The sequence below is a fragment of the Ochotona curzoniae genome, unplaced genomic scaffold (genome assembly GCF_017591425.1).
Source record: "Ochotona curzoniae isolate NIBS_2020 unplaced genomic scaffold, NIBS_Ocur_1.0 contig_291, whole genome shotgun sequence".
Lineage (NCBI taxonomy): Eukaryota > Metazoa > Chordata > Mammalia > Lagomorpha > Ochotonidae > Ochotona > Ochotona curzoniae.
Window position 1 is genome coordinate 3372534 of NW_024465649.1, and position 24602 is coordinate 3397135.

The 24602-nt window shown below is 42.9% G+C and overlaps 1 protein-coding gene across 1 annotated transcript in view; it reads right to left on the reverse strand.

The window, feature by feature from the left end:
• ROR1 (receptor tyrosine kinase like orphan receptor 1) overlaps positions 1-24602 on the reverse strand; it is a 390042-nt gene that overhangs the window by 29290 nt on the left and 336150 nt on the right. The window contains exons 5-7 of the mRNA XM_040978422.1: positions 9567-9694; positions 7047-7364; positions 5428-5673 (exon numbers count right to left, since the gene is read on the reverse strand). Of these exons, the coding sequence (XP_040834356.1) occupies positions 5428-5673; positions 7047-7364; positions 9567-9694 (692 nt within the window). The remainder of the gene's footprint in view (positions 1-5427; positions 5674-7046; positions 7365-9566; positions 9695-24602) is intronic.

Genomic DNA, 24602 nt, shown 5'->3' on the forward strand with positions numbered 1-24602 from the left:
AGAAAGCAGGAACATTCCTATGAGAATCCATCCCATTTGGGATAGAGAAGAAAAAGGACTCATTTCAAATCTGCCCCACTAATTTACTATTTATTTTAAAATGAAAACTTTTGTTCCCTTTCTTTTTCCCTCCTTTATTTCTTCCTTTGCCTCTCCCTCCTTTTGTCTCTCTCCTTTCATGCCTTCCTTTCTCTCCCTCTCGTTTGTTCATCCACCACCTGTCTGTCGTCATCATCTCCATACACACAAACACACAGCCAGTCACACACATAAATAAACCAGTGTTTAAAAGCTAGCTATTAGTCTGAGTCCTAGATCCACTTTTTATCAGCCGTGTGACCTAGGACAAGTTACTTACCATCTCAGTTTTCTCTCTTGGGTACACTAAAATTTGATTCAAAGAAGACCTACTTATGAACTAATGCACTAAAATCTCTTAGCATAATATTTTGCTCAGTGTAAGCATTTAATACATAGTGATTGCTGATAAATGCCATTACTACTCGATAGTCTCCAGTTAAATGGCGTAGAGAAGTAAGTGCTGGTGTGTGTGGGTAGTGTGGGATGTTCAGCAGCATATCTGACCTCTCCTAGCAGATGACTGTATCATTCACCTAGCCCCCACTCCACCCACCCAGCTGTGATAATCAAAGTTATCTCAGGACATGGCTAAATGTTCCCCGGCAGGCTGGCTGAGATCCACTGGTGTGTGGAGCAGACCCCTTGGGGATGGGAGAACTGATTCTGATTAATGACTCTGCAGTCCTAGGTAGTCTCTTAGCTCTCTGGACTATGGGTTTGAGATAGGATACAACAATCCTGGGCATTCCTGCTTCATCTTTCATGGGGTTCATAAGGAAGAACTGAGGGGCAAAAATCAAATGCTCTGAAGAAGTTACCAAACTGGGATTCTACAGGATTGGGTAGCTAGAGGTAGGTCATTGAAGGGGTGATTCAGAAGTCTTGCTTCAGACAACAGCTGATGCTGACTGCTCACCTCTGATTCCCACACTGAGAAGTCCCTCTCCGCTCAGCAGTTCTTATCAATTACATGTCAAGGGCTCCCTTGTCCTTCCATGGATGTATCTGTAGCTTGAAGAATTCAAGAGGAGCTGTTTTCTTTCAAAATGAGATGTTCCTTTTAAAAACCCCAAGTGGTGAAAACTGCCTTGTTGTCTCTAGATATAACTGTCTTCTAAATTTATCACTCACATGTCTAGAGTTAACCAGTCCCTGGAATTTTAACTGTTCTCGTCTGCAGATGGATATTCAGAAGGAAGTGTTCTGAGGCTTTCCAATATCACTGCACAGAATAATACTACAATAATATATATGAGTAATACCATGAGAGGGGTTTTTTTTTTGTCCCCCATTAGCAAGGGAGCATTTATTGATGTTCTGTTGTATAATGGGAACCAGCATGGTGAAATCCAGAGGTGGAACCGCCTGTCACTGTTGGATTTATTTTTGCAAAATCTTTAAACGAGCAGGAGTGGAGTATCTGGTAAGTCTGAGTGGGATGCAGCCAGATGAGGGTTTAAGGTTCAGCCCCATAAATATATAGCACACACCATCAAGCAGGTGTGAGGTGGCCGTTTTGTAGGTATAAGTAGTAACTTACTTTCTGCCCAATCTGAAAGACTTTTCAGTTTCTTTTTTTTCCCATCAGAACATGTTTGGTCTGAATGCTTCAGAAAGACCACTGAAATGACAATCAATAGTTTTAAAGTAAAATTTATAGTCTTAAACTAAGCATGAGAGCGGCAGAATCCTTGGATCACATGACCAATTATTTTCCAGTTTATGGGTAAATTACCTTCCTAATTTCCAATGAGTATTAGTTGGAAAGTAAGTATCACAAGTTACCTAAAGGACAATGGCACTGAGTCAGGGCAAAGTAGGTGATGCATTTTTTCCTTCCTTAAAATAATTCATACTGGCTGTTTAAGAGCATATATTAGATGTGGGTATTTGGTCCAGTGGTTAAGTCCTTGCTGAGATATCTGCCTCTCATATTAGCATGCCCAGGTTCAGACCCGATTCTGTTTCCAATTTTATCTTCCAGCTAATGTGTAAACTGGCAGGAATCAGGTGATGATGGTTCATGAGGCTGAGCCCCTTCTCCTCCAGATTGAGTTTCTGGTTTTGGGCATTTGGGGAGTGCCCAGCAGATGGGCACTGTGTCCATTGGTCTGTCTCTCTCAAATGAATGCATTATTTTTTCCTTCAGAAAGGACATCCATCAGTAACCTGAAAGTCCAGCAAAGAAGCAAGAAGATAAGCTTGGAATTAGACTGGTCTGCCATTTGCTAGCTGAGAGACCACAGGGTTTTCTAAGCCTCAGCTTCCTCATCTGCAAAGACAAGATTAGTGCCATTTATTATAGCGTGAGGGTAAATATAAATAAAGCCTGTGAAAATGCCTAGTGCCAAGCCCAGGGTGTGGAAGCACTCTAACTGCTGCTTCACACCAGACTCCGTTATAGAGTCCTGTATCTGGTGGTTTAGAAGAAAGGATGGGACAACCCACGCAAATGACTGTAAACTTACATTATGTTTCTATCGCTTTCTTATTAATGTAGAATGTAGCATGTGGAAAACGGCGTAAAAATTACAAAGTAAAAGCCATTGAAAAGATACAGAATAATCTGTTTGCAAGTTATCAGTGGTGACACTGCAAGTTACTTATCTATTCATCCTGCATGGGAAGGTACTTCGAAGCCCCGCCTCCTCCACGCAAAAAAAAAAAAAAGCCATGAATGTGATCAGTTTTCTTACACTTGGCGTGGTTCATCAGCCACAAAATCATTTTGTGATAAAAGACACTATGATAACAGGTAACACAGGAGAATGAAATGATAAAAAATAAGTTTCTGGAATTTTCATGACTAAGAGCTTTTAAAATATTTTAAAGTATTTTCCTTATAGAGGAGCCCTTTAGCCATGCTTTAGTGCTTCCTTTTTTTGTCCCTAACAACTGTTCCAACTTGCATTGCATTGTAATTGGCACACGTAGAAATCATAAACCAACGTTTATTAGTCTCCCTACTGCATAGTGGACTCTCAAATACTATTTGCTGGGCTGAGTGCAAGCATTCCTTTACATATGTTGACTATATCATAGGTATAGTACATTGTTCTACATACCATTTGTAACAGAAAATGTTTATTGAACATTTGCTGTTTTCAGGCATCACCAGGGTTGTTCTGTTAATGACTCAGTTATTCTCACAATAACACCCAGGTGTATATATTATCTTCATCTCACTGATGAGAAAGTTGAGGTAAAGAGGGATTAGGGAACATGGCTGCCTATTACAGACGTTACCTAACAAAGACTAAGAATGCACAGTGACTTCATTGAAGAGCAGTGATTCAAAGCCAGTCACTTAGACATGAGAGCCCACACCCTTGACTATGTGATAAACTACTTTGCCCACAGACTATTTATTGCTTACTCACTGTTGCTGCTTTTCAACAGGTTTGCTTTGCTTTCTCCTAGAGGGGGGAAGACTTCGTCGAAAGGGCCAATGACTTTGGAAATCAGGCTTAACGAATTCAAATTATGATTAAGTTGCTGACAGCTGGGTGTCCTTGGGCAAGCTGCTTTTTACTGAGTTTCCCTTGTCTTAGAAGCTGGACATAAGATTAAAAGAGGTGATAGAGGCAAGATATTCTGCAAAAGACCCGACACTCAGCAAGCATTCAGTTAAGTAGTTGCTATGTTAGGAATATAGACTATTGACACCAAACAGTCTAAAGTCGGCTTTTAGTTATACATTCCCTGCTCGCTCATCAACCAGATATGCCTCTATTCTCCTCAGGGTGGGGTGTGTATTTCCTCAACCTGGCTTCCTAGCAAGTCTTATAGCTTCAAATGTTGTCTGTTGCTGAGCTTTCCCAAATGGCTCTTTCATTCTAGACCCTGACCCTGGACTTCGGTCCATGGCAGTCAACCTCCTCCTCAGGATCTGCTTATGGATTTCTAAATGGCTCAGTCTTAAAACTCAGTATGAGCAAGCTTCAAATTCCACTTACCACAAACTTGCTTCTGTTATAGTTCTCTCCATCTCAGCAAAAGGCAATCCTACGCACAAGCCCTGGAGTCAATCCTTGAATCCTTCCTTTGCTTATAACCCACATTTGATGCATGGTGATCCATCTTATCTCCAGTTTCAAAAGCAATGTAGAATTTGCTCCCTTTTCACCACCTTCTCCACTATTGATCTTGCCCTTAGATTATCGCTGTAGCTTCCCAACTGGTCTCCCTGCTCCTATGCTTGCAACTGCCCCACTCTCAACTAAGTCACCAAAGTGATCCATTCAATGTGAAAGTCAGATCATGCCTCTCTTCTGTTCAAAACACTCAGATGCTTTACCAGCCCACTCAGGGTTAAAGAAAAGTTCCATGATGTCCTACCACAGCACCTTGATTGTCACAGGGATCCTGTTACATCTACTCTCTCTTGCCCATCCTGGCTCCAACCTCAATGGCTTCTTGTTTTTTCTTGGTTATAGCAGGCCTGCTCTAACCTCTTAAGATCCCCACCATATCCCCACACCCTGATGACTAAGTACTTAGCATGAAGTAGGGGCTCAACAAATATTGTTGAATGAATGGCTTAGATAATCATCTAGCTGAAGATCCAGCTCAGTTGGTGATGTGCCATTTCTGTGTCCAGTGACTGCTGCTTCTTGTTTGGCTCCTCACCGTGCAGTGTAGGCTGTGCCTTTCCCAGCAGTGGCATCCTGACACTTCTGCTATGTCTGGGGGATCCACTAAACACTGTGAGAATTCGAATCAGAAAGACAATTCAGTTCCTAAATAGTTCCAAGCTCCAGGTCTCAGCAGCATTTTTATTCTTTTTCCTAATCTCCAAACATTTTTTGTTATAGAGGAACACACTGAATCAGGAGTTTCATTTTTCATTTCCAGATCCCTATATACATCTTCTACAGTACTATAGGCCTAACCACAGGTTAGGCTGCTCGTCATGATGGCATCACGACTGTGGTTTCACTTTGCCTGGGGATATTCACAAGGACACCCAGAATGCATTCCCCTTTCTGCTGCCAAATTAACTGTTATGCTCAAAAGGCACATTTGGACATGGGCCATGATGAGTAACATCTTTTTCTGTAGGAATGGCTTGGAAAGGCTGTCTCACATGTGTTTTTGAAGAGCTGGGTCACTCTTTTATCCACTACCAGTGGAATGGCTGCAGGCACAAAAACAGCTCACTTCTTGAAGCCTTTTGGTGTCCTACAGGTGTTTTCTGTGAAATGCCAGGCTTATCTCCAAACTGCTTGAGATCAAAGGAACATGATCAATCTCCTTTGCCCCCTTCCAAGGATTCTCCTGAGCGAAGGGGGGGAATGAAGATCTTAGAGGTAATGGAATACATTAGGAGCAATGGCTTCTACTTACCACATGCTGGGATGTCACAGAGATCAGACTTAAAGTTTTCATCCAAGGTAAAGCACCAGGGAGCTTCTTTCTGGTTCCCTGGGTTGCGGCAGTAGGAATGGCCTCCATTCAGCTCTGGGAAACGGAGGGCCGTGAAGGTGTGCATGTGGGGGTACTGAGAATTCCAGGGCTGGCACTGGCGCCCTGATTTAGTCACACTGACAGTCCCCCGGTAATCCACTCCTGTGCTGTTATAACACTTGTGATCTGGAAAACACACAAGGAAGGCCCAACGCATGAGAAAAGCACAGAGGGGATGCAGCCAGCTAGTAGCGGAAAAGAAGGGCATGCAATTAACTTTGAAGCCAAGGCCTCCCTGCTGGTCAGGGGCCATGCAGGGCAGTCTCCTTGCTTGCTGGGCTAGGACCCTGGGCCTGCCTCGCAGCTACATTCCTGGGAGGATTTAAAGCTTATGCTTCAGTGATAAAACCAGCCTTCCACAAGCATTTTCAATACTGAACATGGGAGAAATCAGAACTGAAGGAGGGACCTGGGGGCCACGGGAGTTATTTCCTCCTGAACGGTTCAAGGAAGGTTCAAGCCGAATTTTTCCTTTCTTCTGACTGATGGCCTTAGACATGAATCATGTGATAAAGGATTCAGTTGGTAATTTACAGAAAACATTTATTGGGAGCAGCACATTCTGATTTGTATGAGGACTTAGGGTTACTTCTGTGCCGACGGAATAGACGCGCTAGGGAATCAAGCCCTATTAAGTGTCCCTCAGAGGTGACCACAAGGGCTGTAGGATGATGCTGAGATCTTAGCATTTGCTAAGCATACTTCTAAGAGGTTTAGATGCATGATTTTTTAAGCTAGTAAAGCAGTATTAAGTACCAAAAGAAAGCCAAAAAGTTCCCAGAAGTTTAATTCTAGATGAAGGGGAGACAGTTTACTTGGTGCTGATGAGAGGGTAGAGGATGGCAGCAGGCCTCCAACGTGTAGTGATTCCAACTTGCAGTAGAAACACAGTCAAATTTACCATTGGTGCATTTAGCCCATTAACAAGGCTGTATAACCATCATCCAAAAAGGAAATCCCACACTCGTGAAGTCAGTGTTTGCTGCTACGACTGGTCCCTACCCCCGGCAACCACTACTGTACCTTCCAACTCTAGGAACTGAGCTAGTCCGGATTTTTCATACAGAAATATTTGTCTCATCCAGGCTGTAGTACATATCTTTCACTCCTTTTTAAGGATAAATAACATTTGGCTGTGTGGCTATACCACAACTTGCTCATCCACTTATTCATGGACACACAGCTCCATTATTTCCACTTCTGGCTACCATGAACAGAATGTTAATGAACAGCCTTTCATGCATTTTAATTCAGATCCTATATTCAATTCTTTGGAATATATCTAAAGGCATGGAACTACTGGCTATATTCAGCCTATGTTACTGAGAAACCAGCCCTCTCATTTTCAAATTATTGTCTTCATGAAGCTTGTTGAAGATCATGGTATCTAACCTATTATGGAATGTACATATACAGTAGCTAACCCGTTGGAGTGTAATCCGAGTTACTACCATGAATCATTACTGTGGGGCAAGGGCCATTTCAGGGTACCCGCTTACTTTTGTTTATAGGATCCGCCATAGGGATTCCAATCCGGATGCAGTTGGCAGCTTCCGGGCTCTCGGGCTGCGGCAGATCTTCACAGTTGGGCAACTTGAGCCTCATGAGAATCATGGGGTTAGACCTGGCAAAGATGTACTCCGTTTGACACAGGACGTTTTCCAGGATTTCACATTCATCGCGACACAGGTCACGGGGCTTGGGGACAGCAGAGGTTTCGTCACAGTAAGGGAAGGCGTAGTGGCACAGGGAAGGAATGGCGAACTGAGAACACTTATCAGATAAGTGGCTGGAGGTGCCGATCATGGTGAAGGCGGCTGAAAAACAAACACAGGTTATAAGCTTCCACAGGCCAGGGTTTATCTTCCCCGGTTATCTGGTCATCAGAGATCAGATCTAAACACACACAGGGACAGAACAGGCCATGCTGAAACACAAAGGGAGAAGGAGACTCATGGCAGAGGGCTAGGTAGCTTCCTTTCTCTGACTTGGAAAAAAACATTTTTAAAGCAAACACTTGGACTACAAAGCTAAAAAAAAAAAAAAAAAAGATTAAATTACATACGGACCATTTCCTAATAAGAAAAATTAATTGGGTTAAAGTACAATACATTTTTCATTCTTTGCTACAGAACCACAGAATGTTGTGTTTCATCCGGTGCCTTTTATGAGTTTTGTGAGCTTTCTAAGACACGACAGCTCCAGGGCAGATCTTGCTGTTTGTGGTGGCTGAGCCCAAGCACGGGATTTAGTTCTGTGTCTTCCCAGATGGTCAGAGCTGCTGAAAGGCTTAGGGCACCCAGCTTTGTTTCCTTGTGGCTAGAAGACTTACTCTAGAGGCAGCTCAATTCGAGGATGTCAGTACACAGCATAGGCGACCGCCACAGTGCTGCAGCTTAACCTCACATCCCGCAGTGTCCCTGATCTAAACAGTCCAGACCAGATTTGACCACCCTGATGGACAAGATGAGAGCACACGAGATGGCCTGTTACGTCACTGATACACTGCTTCCCAAGGTATGTCCCTTGGAACATTAATCCTGGAGAGTATTATTAGTGTTTGAGAAACAATGACAACGCAGCCAAACAACTTTGGAAAACGCTGGGTGAAAAAGTTCAAGGGGTTTCCGTAAAATTTGCAATACTTTCCAGTAAGCTGAGGCCCACTGAAAAATTCCCAAGAGGGTGACACTGGATATGCCAGAGCTTCCACTTACTTTTGTGATTACTTAGTTATAAGGACTAAGAATTCTTACATCAGGTGGAAATGCACCTTCACCAGCTATTCCCCGTCAGTCCAGCTGGTGTGGTTTGGAGTTTCAGAATTCTCTTCCTCCTGTGAGCCTGTGTGTGCTGTTTGTGGCAAACAGCCACCACACATGCTTGTGGCTGCTTCTCTTGGTGGACTAGCTTCCCTCCAGCCTCCTCTTGGATTCCCCAAGCCCCTTGGAGGATGTGACCAGGAAACGTTGCAAAGTTTACAGAAAAATGGAATTAATAGTTGCTTATTTTGGTGTGAGAAGTTTTTGAAATCCATGCATTCTAAGGGGTACTCCAACAAGAGCTGATGAAAAATGCAGTTTGTGGAAAGACTGCACGTGAAATTCAAATATGAAGGGAACAAACAAATTAATCTTTTAATTCCAACTTTTGGTGCGTTTCTGTCATTTCTGAGCCTTTTACTCTTCTGCCTTCCTGTCTGGAGTTTGCTCCTGACTCTCTTAATGGCAGATGACAGTAACATTTGAACGTCAGATAGGCATCAAGGATATAAGTGTCCTAAAGCATTACCTGCTATTTTTCTGAAATGCAAATGTAACTTGTCACCCTGTACTTTTATTTGTGACGTCCACATACTGTGCAGAGGTGTGCCAACTATGCTGACAGAGAAGGCGCGGGGCTGCTGTCACCACCAGAGCTGGGTGTGCAAAATTGCAGAAGGTGACTGACATCCCGTCCTGTACGTGCGCTAGAAGGCATTTCACTGTCCACGTCCATCGGAGTGGCTTCTGGTGAAGGAGAGCTAAGGGCAGAGTGTCGGCAGCTACGGCAGGAAGATACCTTTGCTCAAGTGTTCCGTCACTTGTTCCCCAGATGCAGATTTTCATGGAAGGTCAGCGTGTGCCCAAAGACCCTGAATTTGGGTCCAGAACTCCAGCCTTGCAATGTCTAGACCATGTCACTTTCTTCCCACCCATAAGCTCTGTAAGGGCAGAGATGTGCCTGGACACCATCATGTCCCGAGCACTTGGCTCAGTTCTTAGGTTGCTGAAAGCCCCCACCAATATTTATTAAGTGCTAGAATGAATGTGAGATTCCTCAAAGCTTCCTTTTCCTCTCAGAGCAACTTGCAATAAATTATTTTGACATAGATTCCAGAGCACAGAGATCATGTCTGATGCTTCTTCAGGTTCCTGTTCAGCCATCCCCATACCTAGCCCCGATCCCTTGTGAAGAAAGGAGCTTGATAAAACTTGTGATAAGAAGGGATAAATATAAATGCATCAGTGCTAACCTACCTGTGATTTGATTTTCTATTTCTCCTTGCATGTGCAAAGACTCCATATAGACGGTGCGGTTGCCAATAAATCTTGCACATGCTATCCCTCTGTATGGCTGGCAGAATCCATCTTCTTCATACTCGTCTCTAGAAACAAAGCATGAAGTTAGCCTGAAGCACCACGTATACAACGTGAGCTCTGATTGCACAAAGCCTACACAGTCGCTAGGTGGTGCAGTTGGGCACAATATCTAACAAAGTCTGCAAAGCAATCGGGCTTAAAACGGCACCTAAAACATCTGTTGGTCACGTTGGTCAAGTTTCCCACATATCTAGAAAATCATCCTGAAGCACAAAATCGTCCTTAAATATGGGGGAAAATGCTTTTATTTTCGCAGCTGGTGGTGGGCTGAAAGATGATGTAGTCGTAAGAGTAAAGAGGAAATGAGTTGGAAATCTGGGCACATGTTCTACAGTTGTTTTGTTTTTTAAGCACAGATTATTTCTGCTTCATTTGCTTCAAAGGCGTAGGTGCATTAGCTGCAAGATTCACTCCAACTGACATGTCAGTTAGGGGGACCTCCAGGGTGCAAAGCTAGGTGCAGCTGGAGGAAAACCAGACAGCAACCTGGGTGAGTCTCCCAGGCACTGAAGATGGTCTGTACTGGGAAGAAGGGCCTGGCCAAAGCACAGGCTGCAGGACCCAAATGGAGTCCCGGAACCCAAGGACGTCTAGCGAGAGTTTTGGTGGAAAGCTTGCTCTTCTGCGCCCCTAAAAAAATATTACTTCAAAACAGGACAGGGGAGACTCTTGAAGGTGAGGGGACACCAAAAATTAACATGTGTAGAATGAGTGACAAGTGCTGAGGCTGGAGATGAGAGGACCCAAGATGGCAGGTTCACCTCGAAAGGACAGAGGCTACATCCCAGGCACTAGAGGACGGAGCCTCCAGCTGCTTCAAAAGGGCAGACCACAGCTGCAAGCAAAGCTGCCGGCCATGTTCATGGCCGACCTCTCCCCTGGATGCTCCTCTTCTGTGCAACACACTGCAGTCAAATACATCATCTCAACAAAATCTCAGTTCTCTGCTTTGGTCTCTACTAAGCGCAAATGTCTCAGGTCAAAGTTGGGAGAGCAAAGTCTTATCCTGGACTTAAGAGATGGGCATCCCTAGGTAGGCTGTCCACACAGTCTCAGCCAAATGGAACTAACAATTGATTGGCTGCTTGCTCCGCCCCGTGAGTGGAAGTCATGGAGATCCCATCAGATCATGGGAGAGATTCAAAATTACAGAGCTGACATTTGATTGTCATGAAAGTATTTACAGTGACCAAAGAGGACATTTACTTGAGAGATATTCACTAAGCTCCTGCTTTGTTAAGTGGACTCTGGTTTGTGCCATAGAGCTGGACTTCCCCATTTGGGGGTTCAGAGGAAGAGTCTACAAAGTCTGGGATAGCAGTAAGCAGAGTAAACAAGAGGATCTGACAGCATGCCAATGTCCCATGCCTCCCTTCTCCCCATTCACCCAAGTAGTCATTCTGAAGGTGGAGCTGGGGGCAGTATCTTCAGTTTAGTGCCCCCACCACATAGTTTGTGTTGTGAAGCTCTTAAGATCTTAACCTTTCAGTACCCATACAAATGAATATGTCATATACCTGACATGGAGACATTGAAATTTTAATGTTGCACAATCCTGCAAGCACTCCACATGTTTACTTTCATAAATCCTGGAGTAATGCTGAAGCCTTTTTGGCTTAAATTTTACTTGGGCTGTAAAATTAACCCAACTTTTATTGGGTAACTAATACCATAAACCTATGGGGAGAAAGAAAGTTCTCGATGACCTAGCCATGCATCTTGGAAACCAAAGTGCAGGGATGCGAATGCACCCCCACACCCTGCAGCATCACCTCATTGCTATTACACAGGATGGTTTTCTATCCTGAGGCATTAGCGGACCTCTGGATTTTTAAGGTGTCATTATGAGAGTACTTCTTCCTCCCCCACATTAAACTCTCAAGACCTCAATTTATATCTCTTGGGAGGACAAAACCATGAAATTACCTCAGATATAAATCCCCAACCTTCTGGGAGTTCCCATATTTTATGTGTGAGGCTTAGACTAAACTTCTTACCACCTTTCCAGTTTCAAACTCTTAAAAAGACTCTTTAAATACTTTTCCCCCCAGAATATATGGAATGCAATTCCTTGGCTGCCCATTTCTTATCAAGGGCTTAAGGCTGCAGGTGCACTGCACTTCTGATTATGCCCAAATTCCCACAATTCTGGCCGGTCTCTTGAGGACAGACTAAAGCAAACAAAACCGTATGGAAACATCATCAGCTGGGGGTTGCTCTCATCCCAGGGTACTTACAAGAATCTCTTCAGGACACTTGTAAAAATATCAATGTCCAAACCCTACTTGAGACCTATAAAGTCATACTCTCTGGGGTCAAGGTTAGGTATTTATATTGCCTTTTTAAAAACAAAACAAACAAAACCCCCCTAAACCCCACAAAAACCTCTCAGCTAATCTGAATGTGGTTCAGAACTGTAGTACTAAGCAAAATGAACGTGGAGTGTCTGACTCTGTCCGTGTGGGGTGTTGCACTAGATGTACCGCTGATGAGGCTGAAACTCCGAGTCAGGGAAGATAACTAATTCAAATTCACGAAACCGCTAAGGTGGCAGAGCGAGGCCTTAGACATTCCCAACTCAAGTCTTTACTCTGTGTTGTAAGATGTGTGGGGCTGGTGCCACGGCTCAACAGGCTAATTCTCCATATCCAAGTGTGGCGTCCCATATGGTTACTGGCTCATGTCCTGGCTGTTCTATATCCCATGCAGCTCCCTGCTTGGGACCTGGGAAAGCACTGATGGTTCAGATCCTTGGGATCCTGCATCCATGTGGCAGACCAGGAAGAAGCTCCTGGCTCCTGGCTTCAGATCAGCTCAGTTCCAGCTACTGAGGCCATTTGCGGAGTGCACCAGCAAATGAAAGATCTTTTTTTCTCGCTGTCTCCTTTTCTTTGTAAATCTGCCTTTTTAATGAAAATAAATCCTTAAAAAAAGAGATCCATAACTATTTGCTTCTCAGTACTGCTTGATTAAATCTTGATTAAATGAGAGATTTTATAAAGAGTATCCCATACCCTGATGTGTTTGAGTCAGAACCATTAGGCAACACAAAGAAATAAAGGGGATACAAACTGAAAAGGAGGAAGTCCAACTATTTCTATTTGCAGATGACTTGATCTTTTATATAGGAGAACCAAAGTACTCTACTAAGAGACTATGTTAGAGCTCAGGAGAAAAATCAATGCACAGAGATCCTTGGCATGCTTACACACCTATGAGGCTCTGGCTGAGACAGCACTTGCAAGATCAATCCCATAGCTACAAAAAATTAAATCCTATGAGATAAATTTAACCAGGCATATGAAAGAACTCTATAACAAAGATTGCAAAATATTAATGAAAGAAATAGACGACACTCACACAAATGGAAAAATCATATTCATGGACTGGAAGAATTAATCCTCTCAAAATGTTCATAGCATCCAAAGTCATTTTATAGAATCAACGTAACCCTCATAAAAATTCCAAGGACATTCCTCACAAAACTGGAAAATTTCATATACTAACAAGATAAGACATGCTGTCATTTCATTCTGACAACAATTTTACAAAGGTGGTGATTATTTACAAAGGAGGATACTGAAGTTTATTAACTGAAAGGATAAGCAAAGTTCACAGCAGTAGAGGAATTTAATTTTATCCCCCAATATTATTAAATTTTATCCTCATACATTCTACCATTTCCCTCCAATGGTTCAGTTATAGAATCTTTTTAATTTGAAAGAATGAGAGAGCGAGTGAGTGAGTGAAAGAGACAGAGAGGAAGAGACACATACACAAAACATACCCAGAGCTCTTCATCCACTGGTTGACTTCCTAGTGCAACATCCAGCATGGGGCCAAGCTGACGCCTGGAGCCAGCACTCCATCCTGGTCTCTTGGGCCTTCATCTCCTGCCTTCCCACATGCATAGCAGGGAGCAAGATCAGAAAGCAGAGCAGCTGGCTGGGCTGGGTGGGGAAGGGGGAAGTCCTCGCCCGCTGGGCCACAGAGTCTGCCCCAGGGATGGAAGTTCTGACACTACTCCTAAGGATTTTGTACTGGGAGGAGGCGCTGGTATACACAGAGTACCAAAACAGTTTTCTTTTAAAAGCCTGACGCCAAAATCACCTCTCATTCCTTTCCATTTTCCCTGCTGTCTTTGACTGAAAAGGAACAAATGCTCCCCCACATTCATTAGTGTGGTGCTCTTTTCCATCTCACACTTCTCTCATCATGGAGGTCTTCCTGCCTTGCCCCTCCCAACCCCTATCAATCCCCAATCTGCATCCTGTCTGTGGACTTACTCATTCTGAGTACACCTTATACATGAAATCAGGATAAATGGCCTTTCATACCAGCTTATTTCACTTAGCATGATATTTTGAGGTCCTTCCTCTCTTTCATATAGATGAACAAGCTTCTCCCATATAGAGCTATCATGTTTTGTCTACCCATTCATCCGTGGGTGACCTGGAAGTTGTATCTACCCATTGGCTATGATGAGCAATTCTCATGTGAACACTTGTTTGAGTACCTGTTTTCAATTCTTTCAATTCAATGCAACTTTGCGATTAGTGAACTATCTCTATACAATGCATTCTCTCCCACTAAGGAGAGGTATGCATTGTAACTGACTTCAAGGGAACTTTTGGGGACCAAATTCTTCAGCAAGAATCAGTTCTTGCTGATTAAGTCTATTAGCTTCAGGAGTATGACAATTTATTTAGGGATGATGAAAACATGCTGAACTAGGTAGAGGTGGTGACTGTACAACATTGAAGCACAACTGCTACAGAGTGGTACACATTAAAACAGTTAATTTCCTGTTACATGAATTTTGCCTCGCCTCAACTTAGAAAAATCTCATTTACACACCAGGGCCTGAATGGATGGAGAGGCCCAACAGTTACAATTTCAAGCCTCCGAGCTGGGGAGTGATTCTGGGGTCACTTTCAGGCATTTGGCAATGTATGCTGTATCAGTAGGCTCCTTTGTTCTGATTCTCAAGGCTCTTCCACTGGAATGCCAGTGAGATGCCAGGCAGAGTGGTTCTGCCAGCCCACAGTGTGGAAGCTCTGTAAGGATGGACTGGAGTGAATTAAGTAACCCAATACTTGTGCCGTCACTCCATAGTCTCACTTCTGGATCCTGCCTGGAGCTACAGAGATGAAATTCAATCAAGACGCCTGCTCCCAAACCCCTGAAGGAGAAGCTACCACACAGTTCAGAGAGCGGTGGTGTCCCTAGGTGTACTCTGGCAAGTAATTTAGGAAAGTGCAGGCAGCAATTTCTCTTTACCCATGCAAAAACAACTTGTCGGAGCCTCCCAGAAGACCACCACAGCCATAAATGCGAAGTATCCCTTTTAGACATTTGGAAGCCAGGCTGTCTATGAGCTGGTCTGGTTAACGGCAAAGCCACATAAGGACTTTAGTCACTGCAGGCTGGGTGTGGCACTTCCCACCTCTCAGGAAGGGATTTCCCTGGGGAAGTGCAAGCTGATCTCCTTAATTACAAAGGAGGATAAGTGACAGAATTAAGCATCCAATGAAAGGATGCGGAAGTATTCCAAAATAGATGGAAGACTGGAGGCAAAGCAGCTTCAAGAAGAGATTCTAAATCCAAAAAACATCACACCTATCCAAAAATGTCTTCCCTTATCCTCCAGAGAAGACTAGGAGTCTCAACGCATCCATGGTTGATTGTCAGCCAGGAGGGGGTAGTTCATTTCAGTCCAAGCAGCTTTAACTACATGCCTTGGAATGAGGACCCCTTGGAGAAGAGAGCCCTGGACAGGTATGGGCAGAGACCTGGCAAGAGTGGATCAGAGTCAGGTAGAGAAGGTGAGCATCCTGGAGGTGGAGTCACAAGGTACAGGTTTTGCTTCAGGCTGGCTGTGGCCAAGGGAATACAGGTGAGTTATGTGATTCTGGGCTTAGCTCACAAGCACTGCTTTCTAAATATTAAAGTGGGTACCCAAGAATGTAAGGTGTCACCACACTTGACCTTTAATGTCAAAGTGAGCCAGCAAGGCATGTCAACCCAAAGAAGCAGTGACTCACAGAGAAGACTTTGACCTTGAAGGCTGAAAATTGAGTTAACACCAACATGGTTTCTCTTCTACAGGAAGCCTGGGTGACCACAAGCAATTTTGCAATGCCTGTCAGATGGCATGAGTGGATTCCTAGCCTAGATACTGGCAGTTGTTAACATTTATTCTCTGAATGGAAGAGTCCCCCTCTAGCCACACACCACTTTCTTTTTCCTTACAGAATTAAATAAAAATTTAAACTTTTTTTCTTGGCTATGAAAACACCACAGGCCTAACGTGCATAGTTTCCAGAGCAGCGCATAATGGTTTCTTGTGTCCAACTTAGAAATGGCAAGGTATAAGCTTTGCTTCCCAGTGCGTTTCACTTGGAAAAGGGACAGGGTTTCCAAGGCTTCTATCTCACAAACTGAGATTGAGGGAAAACTGTGAACATAATCTATTTCATTCCTATTTAAGGACACATTTGAAGTGATAAAATTGCAACTAGCACCATGTTTGAAAGAGGATGATATTGCTAATAAGAAAGAGTGGTGTTTTGCTGTCTTTAGTTTACTGAGGTGTTTGAGAGGGTGGCCTCACATATCCTAACAATGTCTTGGATGTTGGCACCCTTCTCGTGTAAGCCCCCACTTTGCTCTAAGGTTAGGCTAAATCTTGGAATGCATAGGTGGGATTCTGAGGCCACAGATCCTGGTTGAAGGCCTTTTGGATATGCCTGGACAGTCCTCCAAATGTTAGGGATTTGAATTGCTCCTCTATTCTCCCATGCCAAATAATAGGGCTTCAGACGACTGTGAAATTCACACATACCAATATGGATAGATTTTCTCCCACAAATGTTACTAGGATTTCTTTCATTTATTTATTTTATCTTGTTTCTTTCATGTCCTTGGCCATGGAATGAAAAAAGATGAGATTTAGTGGGAAAAGAGTAACAAATGGAATTTAAGGACTTTTTAGAAGGGGTTTCATTTCTTTTTATTACTCATCAGTGGGGTGAAACTCAATCCCCAATTCTTTGCATCTCTGCTTTGTTTCCCATTTCTTCAACCGATGGAATTTAAAAAAAATCACAAAGCAGAAATTCATATCAAAATTAACAGTGGGTTTGTGATGCACTGAATAGGAGTAGCATAAGAGAAAAAGCAATGGTTGCTAGACAAGGGGTTTCTGGGATAGAGTTGTGAAATCACGGGGGTTCATTAGGTGGAATGAGGACTAGGGTGAATCCCAGGAGCCATTAATGAGGATGGGAAAGCCCAGTGCGGAGGAAGGGGAAGCCTCATAGCCACAAAATTGAGATGATAGTGACAGTCTTGGTGAGAGAAATAGAACCTGTATTCTCCTTTCCCTTCCTTCCTCTCTTTGCGTGTCCAATTAGCAAATATGTTGAAGCTCAGTGCTAAGCATGAAAGGAGAGGTTTCTGGGAGCAGACATTTATTCTAGTTGGTAAGACTGGGTAAGACGTCATGTCCCATATCCAGCTCAGAACACCTGGATCTGATTCTTGCTTCTGGCTCCAGATTCCAGCTTCCTGTCAATAGAGATCCTGGGAAGCAGCAGTGACGGCTAAAGTAACTGGGTTCATGCTCCATTGTAGGAGACCTGGATTGAGTACCCAGCTCCTGGTTTTGGCCCTGGCCTAGCCCTAGCTTTAATGGCCAGTTGAAAAACGAAGAGAGCTCTATCTATAGATAAAGGAAATAAATTTTAAAAAGCAAGTGGCAGGCACATCTAGTTAAATGGGAAGGTTCCTGGGAGGCGTGAACACTTTAAAAAGAGGGATAATTTAGTAGATCTCAGATTAAACAGAATGCTAGCCATGGTCAATGGAACCAGAAGCAAAGTGAGATTTAATGGAAGTAATGGAGAGAAGTGGGAGAGGCCGGAGGATGGGGGTAGAATGGGCAGGACGGGCTCAAGGATGGGATTTAAAGCTGGGGTGTCTTGGTAGCAGAGAAGTTCAGTATTCCACTGCCTTCCCTGTGGATTTATTCCTGCTTTTCCTAGTCCCCATAGTCTGATTTTAACATAGTTTGATTTTAAATCTGCTACCTCAAAATTATGACAAAAGGGGGAGGATTGTATTTTAATCCCAGGACAACAGAGCATAACATGAGGGCCACCAAGATTGACATGAATGGTCAGTGCCGACACAGGAGATTAGCACTCAAGATACCAGGTTTGGGTTGAAACAACAAAGAACAAAACCTCCCATAGGTCCCACAGTACACACAAGATGCATAGCACAGACTGTACAGCTGTTCAGTGGGGAGGACTGAGCCTACACTGAGGGTCAGAAATGTGAACACTTGGTGTAAAAGAGGAAAAGGAAATTAGGGCAGACACCATGCTTTGTAGCTGTCTCCTGGGTCCACTGACCAACTCATGGAGTCATTCATTTGAAATGGGTCTTTGTTGGATTCAGGTTTAGCCAGAATCAAGCTAAAGAATATAATGTAAAGAATCAAGCATGGGGTGGTTATGAGATTGACAAGTTCCCTCCAGATGGGTAGAGTGTGATACGGTGGGAAGACCAGGGCTTTGTGGACTGATGGAAGTGACTACAGTCTTGACATCTGCCTCTAGCTCTGTGTGGCCAGGGACCAGGCAAGAAAGGAAGCTCTCTGTGCCTGGGTTTCCTCATCCTCAAGACAGGCTCAGTGACCAAACTACATAACGAACACCAAGTATTTGTTCATGCCTGGTGCTTATGAAGTAGATTTGTTTTCTTGGAAAAAGAAATTGCTTTTCACTTTTATCTTTGGATATAGATTGTAATCACACCTAGATGTTTGTGAGAACACTATTTCATCCCAAACTAGAGCAAGAAACACAAAACAAATAATCCTCCAAAAATAGGTACATACGCAGCTAGTAACTATACACCTACCTGTGCTATTTGTTTCTCAAAGAAACTAGTGTCTATATTTTACAGCTGTGAAAGCTGGACATTAGAAATTAAGGCTCTTGCCTCAAACCTTGGATCTTACTCCAAATTTCCTGTTGTTTCTGCTATAAAGGGAAACTATAAAGCTAAAAGCATCATATATCAAAATGTGTGCACTTATGATTTAGTGAAAAAGGGATGACACAGAAAAGTATTTGCACAACTCACACCACCACATAAAATGGCCATGTGGATACGAATAAGGAAGGAATTCAGATGGAAACAGTTTGATTTTATTACATTATTGGTCCTCAAAATTGTCTAACTGCTTAGCAATGAAACTATAGTTAGATTTAAGCATACTGAGAAAGCAGGTTTGAGAAAAGGGGCTAGACCTCACTGTGCACTGCTTGGTCTCAGCAAAAAAGAGAACTGTGCCATAGCACTTGGAAAAATTGTTTTGGAGAAGACAATTGGAAAGGTGAGGGAGATATCTAATCCCAGAGAGAAAGACGAAGAACTGAAAAGATCTCCCTAAGGCAGTTTGGCTCAGTTTAGAGTCCCTCTGTCAGCCAGGGCTGCCCTCCTTGTTTAGATATCAACAGGGAAAAAGCTAGCTAAGTGTATTTCAAGTTTTTCTAGGGAATTGCCTAACTGAGCTAGGCTGCTAGGACTGGAGTTGACACTACCACTTTGAAAAGTCACTGGGTTGGAAATCAGAACCCCATAGTCTTGGTCCTATTTTGATTGCCAACAAGATTCTTTCCATACAGCCTTCTTAGATTGGATGTCCTTCTATCCTCAGTTCCTCACTTGTATAATATAGAATTTGAACTATGTGTTATGTTCTTTCCTATTTTAATCTTTTATGGTTACTCTGGTTTAAGTTTTCATTATGTCTGACCAAAACAGTTGCCATAGCCTCCTAACTGGTCTTCGTCCTTTCGTGGTTCTGTAAACTGATCTTTGACACTACTATAGATCTAGCAGGTTCATAAGATAATCTCTTCTCTGTAACCCTCGATGACTCTTGGCTGTTGTAAAGTACACTAGGAATAGTCCCTGAATGATTGGTCCCATCCATGTCTTCAGTCTGGCCTCCCAACGTTGCCCACCTTGGTCTCTAGACTTTGGTATTATAGAACAGCCTGTAGTTCCTCAACAAGTTGTGCCATCATAAATTTTCGTGCCTTGGCTATTTCCTTCCAGGAAATTAGTTCTCCCCTTTCTTCACCTGGCTTATTCTTCCTCATCCATCAGTTTCAGTTCACTAAAGTCTACTTTAAAAGACCTTCCTAGAAACTTCAGTTTGTCCGTAAGGACACATGCTTTCTAACATGCTGCACTTACTACATTCTACTAGGATTATTTGTTGAGAGGTGTGTTCCTTTACCAGACAGAATGTTCCTGAAATGCAGCAGCTGTTCTTATTTTTTTCCATCGCTGTAATCCATCTCCAATCTCACTCCAGAGTCTAGTACACATAGCCTGGTTTGTAGAAGGCATGCAATAAATGTTTATGGAATTGTACTTTATGCTTCTCAGCTTTGGCTGTACACGCTTCTTCCAACACTCCAGCGTTGTCAGCCTGCAGTGAGGCCTCTGCTGAACATAATCATAAGGTGGAACAAGGTCCTCAAGCTTCATCCCTCTATTTCATAGGTGCACTTGGCCAGCTTCTTACGAGCCCTGCAGCCTACAATCTGTTCCTCTCAGAGTTGGCAGGTCAAAGGCAGACTCACTGTTCTCCACCCACTTCCACTGACTTTTCTAATTCATAATGAGACCATTTCGCGATCCCTGGGGATCAGGTTGTTGTTGTGCAGGGCCCGCTGTGCAGAATCGTATTTGGCTCCTTGAGACTATTATTTTAAGCATTACTAAACACCCCTAACCTATCAACTCCTAACTTTGTAGTCATTTCCAGTTGGAATGTTTTTAGGCTGAAAAAAAAATAGACAGGTTTGTGAAAAGACATAAACATCTTTGGTGAGAGGTGACATATGTTTTCTCCTAGTGAAAGCAAGACACTCCCGTAGATTCTGCAGTTTCTGGACACAGCATCAAATATATCTCTTAGGCAATTAATCTCCTGGCAGGCTTTGAGTGAAGCAATTACCCTATGTTTTCCTTTGTCATTGTTCAAGAGTTTAACAGTGCATCTATCTACTTTATTCACGTCTGGAAAGCCAACAACAGCCTCACAGCCTTTGTGGCAAACATATGTAGAAACGCTTAGTGTTCACACGTTTGATTTAAATATTGACAAATTTTTTCATTAGAACATTAAGCCCTCAGCTTTATTCATCTTAAATGCTTTCCAGGAGAGTAACTTTCCCCAATAGAATGACTCTCAGTAACTCTATACAAACTTTGCAAGTGAGAGAACCATGGAATATGGTATTCTATTGTATTCACATTCTGAGGGGAGGCAGCTGTAACTGGTTATGAACCAGTGCTGGAAATGGTATTTGGAGCTCTCTTGGCAGATTTCTTACATCGTTATTCAATATGAACTGCAAATCATATGTTCGTAGTTATGAAAATGTCAGGAAACTCCTAGTGTTCATGCTTTGTTTGACAAAGCTATTTTCGAGTAGTGTTGGAAGGCATAGGCATCCCATGCTTGCGATGCAGAAGGAGCACCCTCCCACCCCAGCAGATTTTGAGAAGTTGGTAATTTCGTTCTGTATGACACAAACTCAACTCTGCACAGACGGACGTACACTCCACACATTTTTGATTAGTCCAGGATGTGTGTCAAGGCTACTCAAGGTCTGGAAGGAAATGCAAGAAACTTGTTCCCTTCTCCCTCAGTTTGGATCAACTGGGCTTCAGATCAGCAACAGCAAATTGTTTGACTCTCAATCCTAGTTGCAGCAAAGCAATGCCCCATGGCCACAGGAGCAGGAATAAGGCAGAGCCCAGAGAGAAAGGAAAGAGTAACAAAAGAAAAGGTGGTTGATGGAGAGAAGGAAGGGGAAAGAAGAAAGGAGAAAGAGGAGCAAGTGTTTAAAAAAAGGCAAAATTTAAGATTAACATAATTTCTAACTCTGAATGAATAGAACTCCACATAGACATTATACTTTAGATGTCACCACAGCTTTATAAGACACACAAAGCATCTTTATTCTACATTTTACAAAGCAATGGGGGTGGCAGATGTTGTGGCTTAGTGAGTTAAGCTACCACTTGGGACTTTTATCTCCCATATCAGAAGAGTGCTTGAAATTGAGTCCCACACCTCAATTGTCTATCCACATTTCTGCTAACGCACACCCTGAAAGGCAGCAGATAATGGGTTCAAGTACTTGAGTCCTTGCCACTCATGTGGGAAACCCACACAGGTTGCTGGCTTCAACCTGGCCTGGCCTTAGCTGTCACAGGCATTTGAAGAGTAGAATAGCAAATGCCAGATCTCTCTTTCTCTCTCTCTCTCTTCCTTTCAAATAAATAAAAATAACAATAACAACAATAATAAAAACCAGTGAGCTGGACATTTCATCTAGCAGTAAAGATGTTACTTGGGATACTCGCATCCCATATCCAAGTCCTAGCTCTGCTCTTGTCTCTAGCTTCCTGCTAATGCAGCCCAGCAGGTAATAGCTCAGGTGAGGCCTGCCACTCACCACATGCAAGACCTGGATTTAGTTCTGGGCTCCTGATTCAGTCTGACCTGATTCTGGCTGTTGTGGACATCTGGAGAGTACACCAGTGAGAGCTCTATCGGTATCTATCTTTTCAATAAAACAGAAGTAGAAAATTAAAAAAAAATTACTATGGAAAATTTTAAAAAATAGAATCACATGAGAATTAAATTACTTACATTTAGAACCCATGAGTGACAATAGTTAATACATAGTAAATACTTGTGTATAATATATAAACACAGATGAATTCTTTTGACAAATTGAAATTATGACACAATTTTCTTAATGCAGAATATATATATTTTCTACATGATTGAACATCCTAGAACCTGAGTTTTAGCAGCTGCAATTACACATTGAGCCTGGATCTCAACTCAAGCACAAGAAACAGAACTACTTTTCCAGCTCTAGGAAGTCTTTTCTGGACTGGAGGAAAACCCCATTTCTATCTTGTGTAAGCTTCTATCACTCGTTCACTCTGTGAACCCTAACCACCCATCCAATTACTCATGCATTAGACTGACTGTAGTTAATACTGCGAGACAAACTATAGAGAAGGAAATACATGGTATGTCAGATGTTAAGTGTATGCAACGAAATAAACCAGAGGTGTGAAAGGGTAAACAGTGAGTATCGGTGGGTTGGGAAGGCTACAATGTCACACTCACCACTCACCACAGTGCCTGCTTTTGAATAGTTGAATGTGGCGATCCCATACTTAGCATAAAAAATAAAGGCAAATATCTCAATATTTTATATTGATTATACATTGAAATGAGAGTATTATAGACATACTAGATTAAATAAAACATTAAAATTAAATGATCTGCTTTTATTACTAAAAGAGGCCTTTAGAAAACTTCAAATGACAGGCATCACTCCCATGCCTTTCAATTGGACAATACTGATGTGGGCACCAACCAGCAATTCACTGTTGTGCTACCAGTTAGTTCTCCCAAGCCAGCTTCTTTCTCTGTACCCTCACCTCCTCATGTCTTCCCTATTCCAGGCATCCTCTGGTTCTGTTCATGGGAAAGAATCCTGTTGTTTGGCTATTAGAGTTTAGTAACCATAAAAATAATCAGCCAGTATACTCTTTTTAAAAATATACAATTTCATTTCTATTTTACAGAGAAATGGAGAGAGAGAGAGAGAGAGAGAAGAAAGAGAAAGATATTCCCTTGCTGTTTCATTCTGTAAATGGCCACAATAGCCAGAATTGAGCTGACAGAAAGCCAGGAGCCAGGAACCTTTTCTGGGTCTCTCACATGGGTGTATACAGGCCATTCTCTGCTGCTTTCCCAGTCTATAAGTGGGAAGCTGAATTAGGAAGTGAAGCAACCAGTGTTAGAATCGGAGCCCATATGGGATGCTGGCACCTGTAGATAGAGGATTAGGCTATTGAGCCATGGTGCTGGCTCCAGTACATCTTTTAAACAGCCAGAACAAGGAGGCCCTCCAGCCAGCAGAGGATGGGAGTCAAGAAGCACCCAAAAGTTTTGCTTTTCAAAAGAATACACCATTCCCACCTGGACTGCTGCAATACACAGACTTTTGACAGGAAAGGCTTGCTCTAGTCTTACAACTTCTTGTTCCTTGAGGGCCCTTGTTAAACAAAGTGGCATCTAAAAAGTTCTAAATCACTGTGTCCAAGAATAAAGGCTTCAAAATCAGGTCAACCAGACTTCAGATTTCAGCTCTGCTCTTCATGGCCATCTGGTCTCAAATAATATTTAGGTATCCATGGCTTCATTTCCAAAGCCAGGGCATTAATGTGATTCCCTACACCTCACAGAGTCACCATGATCTCCTGTAGTTCACTCTACCTTAACACACATGCCTTGGATATTGGGCAACCTCAGGTTAGAGATCTCAGAGCCCCAGCCTTCCCTCTTAAGAAGCTGCTCAGAACCAGGAGGAGGATTATAAAACATCACAACAGGAGTTTGAATCACCTTTGCTTCTGCTACCTCATCAACAAATTCTGCTACCAGGAGTAGGATGGGAGGGGCAATGAAAGAGGAGAATCACATTCTCTTAGAGTATAGGCAGCAAATGTCAAAATTCCTTGCAGGCACCTGGTACATTCTACCCGGAGACCAAAGAGTCAGCAATGTGTGTGCAAAAATTATTGAAAGGGGACTTTTCTAGAAAGAGAAAAAATAAGGCAGCTCTGGCATGTTCTCAACGCAGTGTCCTTTTTACACTGGCCCTCAGGTGATGCCAGCCAGAAGTGGATCATCAAGGTGCTGCTGATGTAAAGAAAGAGTTTCAAGAATGCTGTCAAGCCATGACAGCTAGACCTTCCTGTGTCACTCAAACACAAGTTGGATTCAGA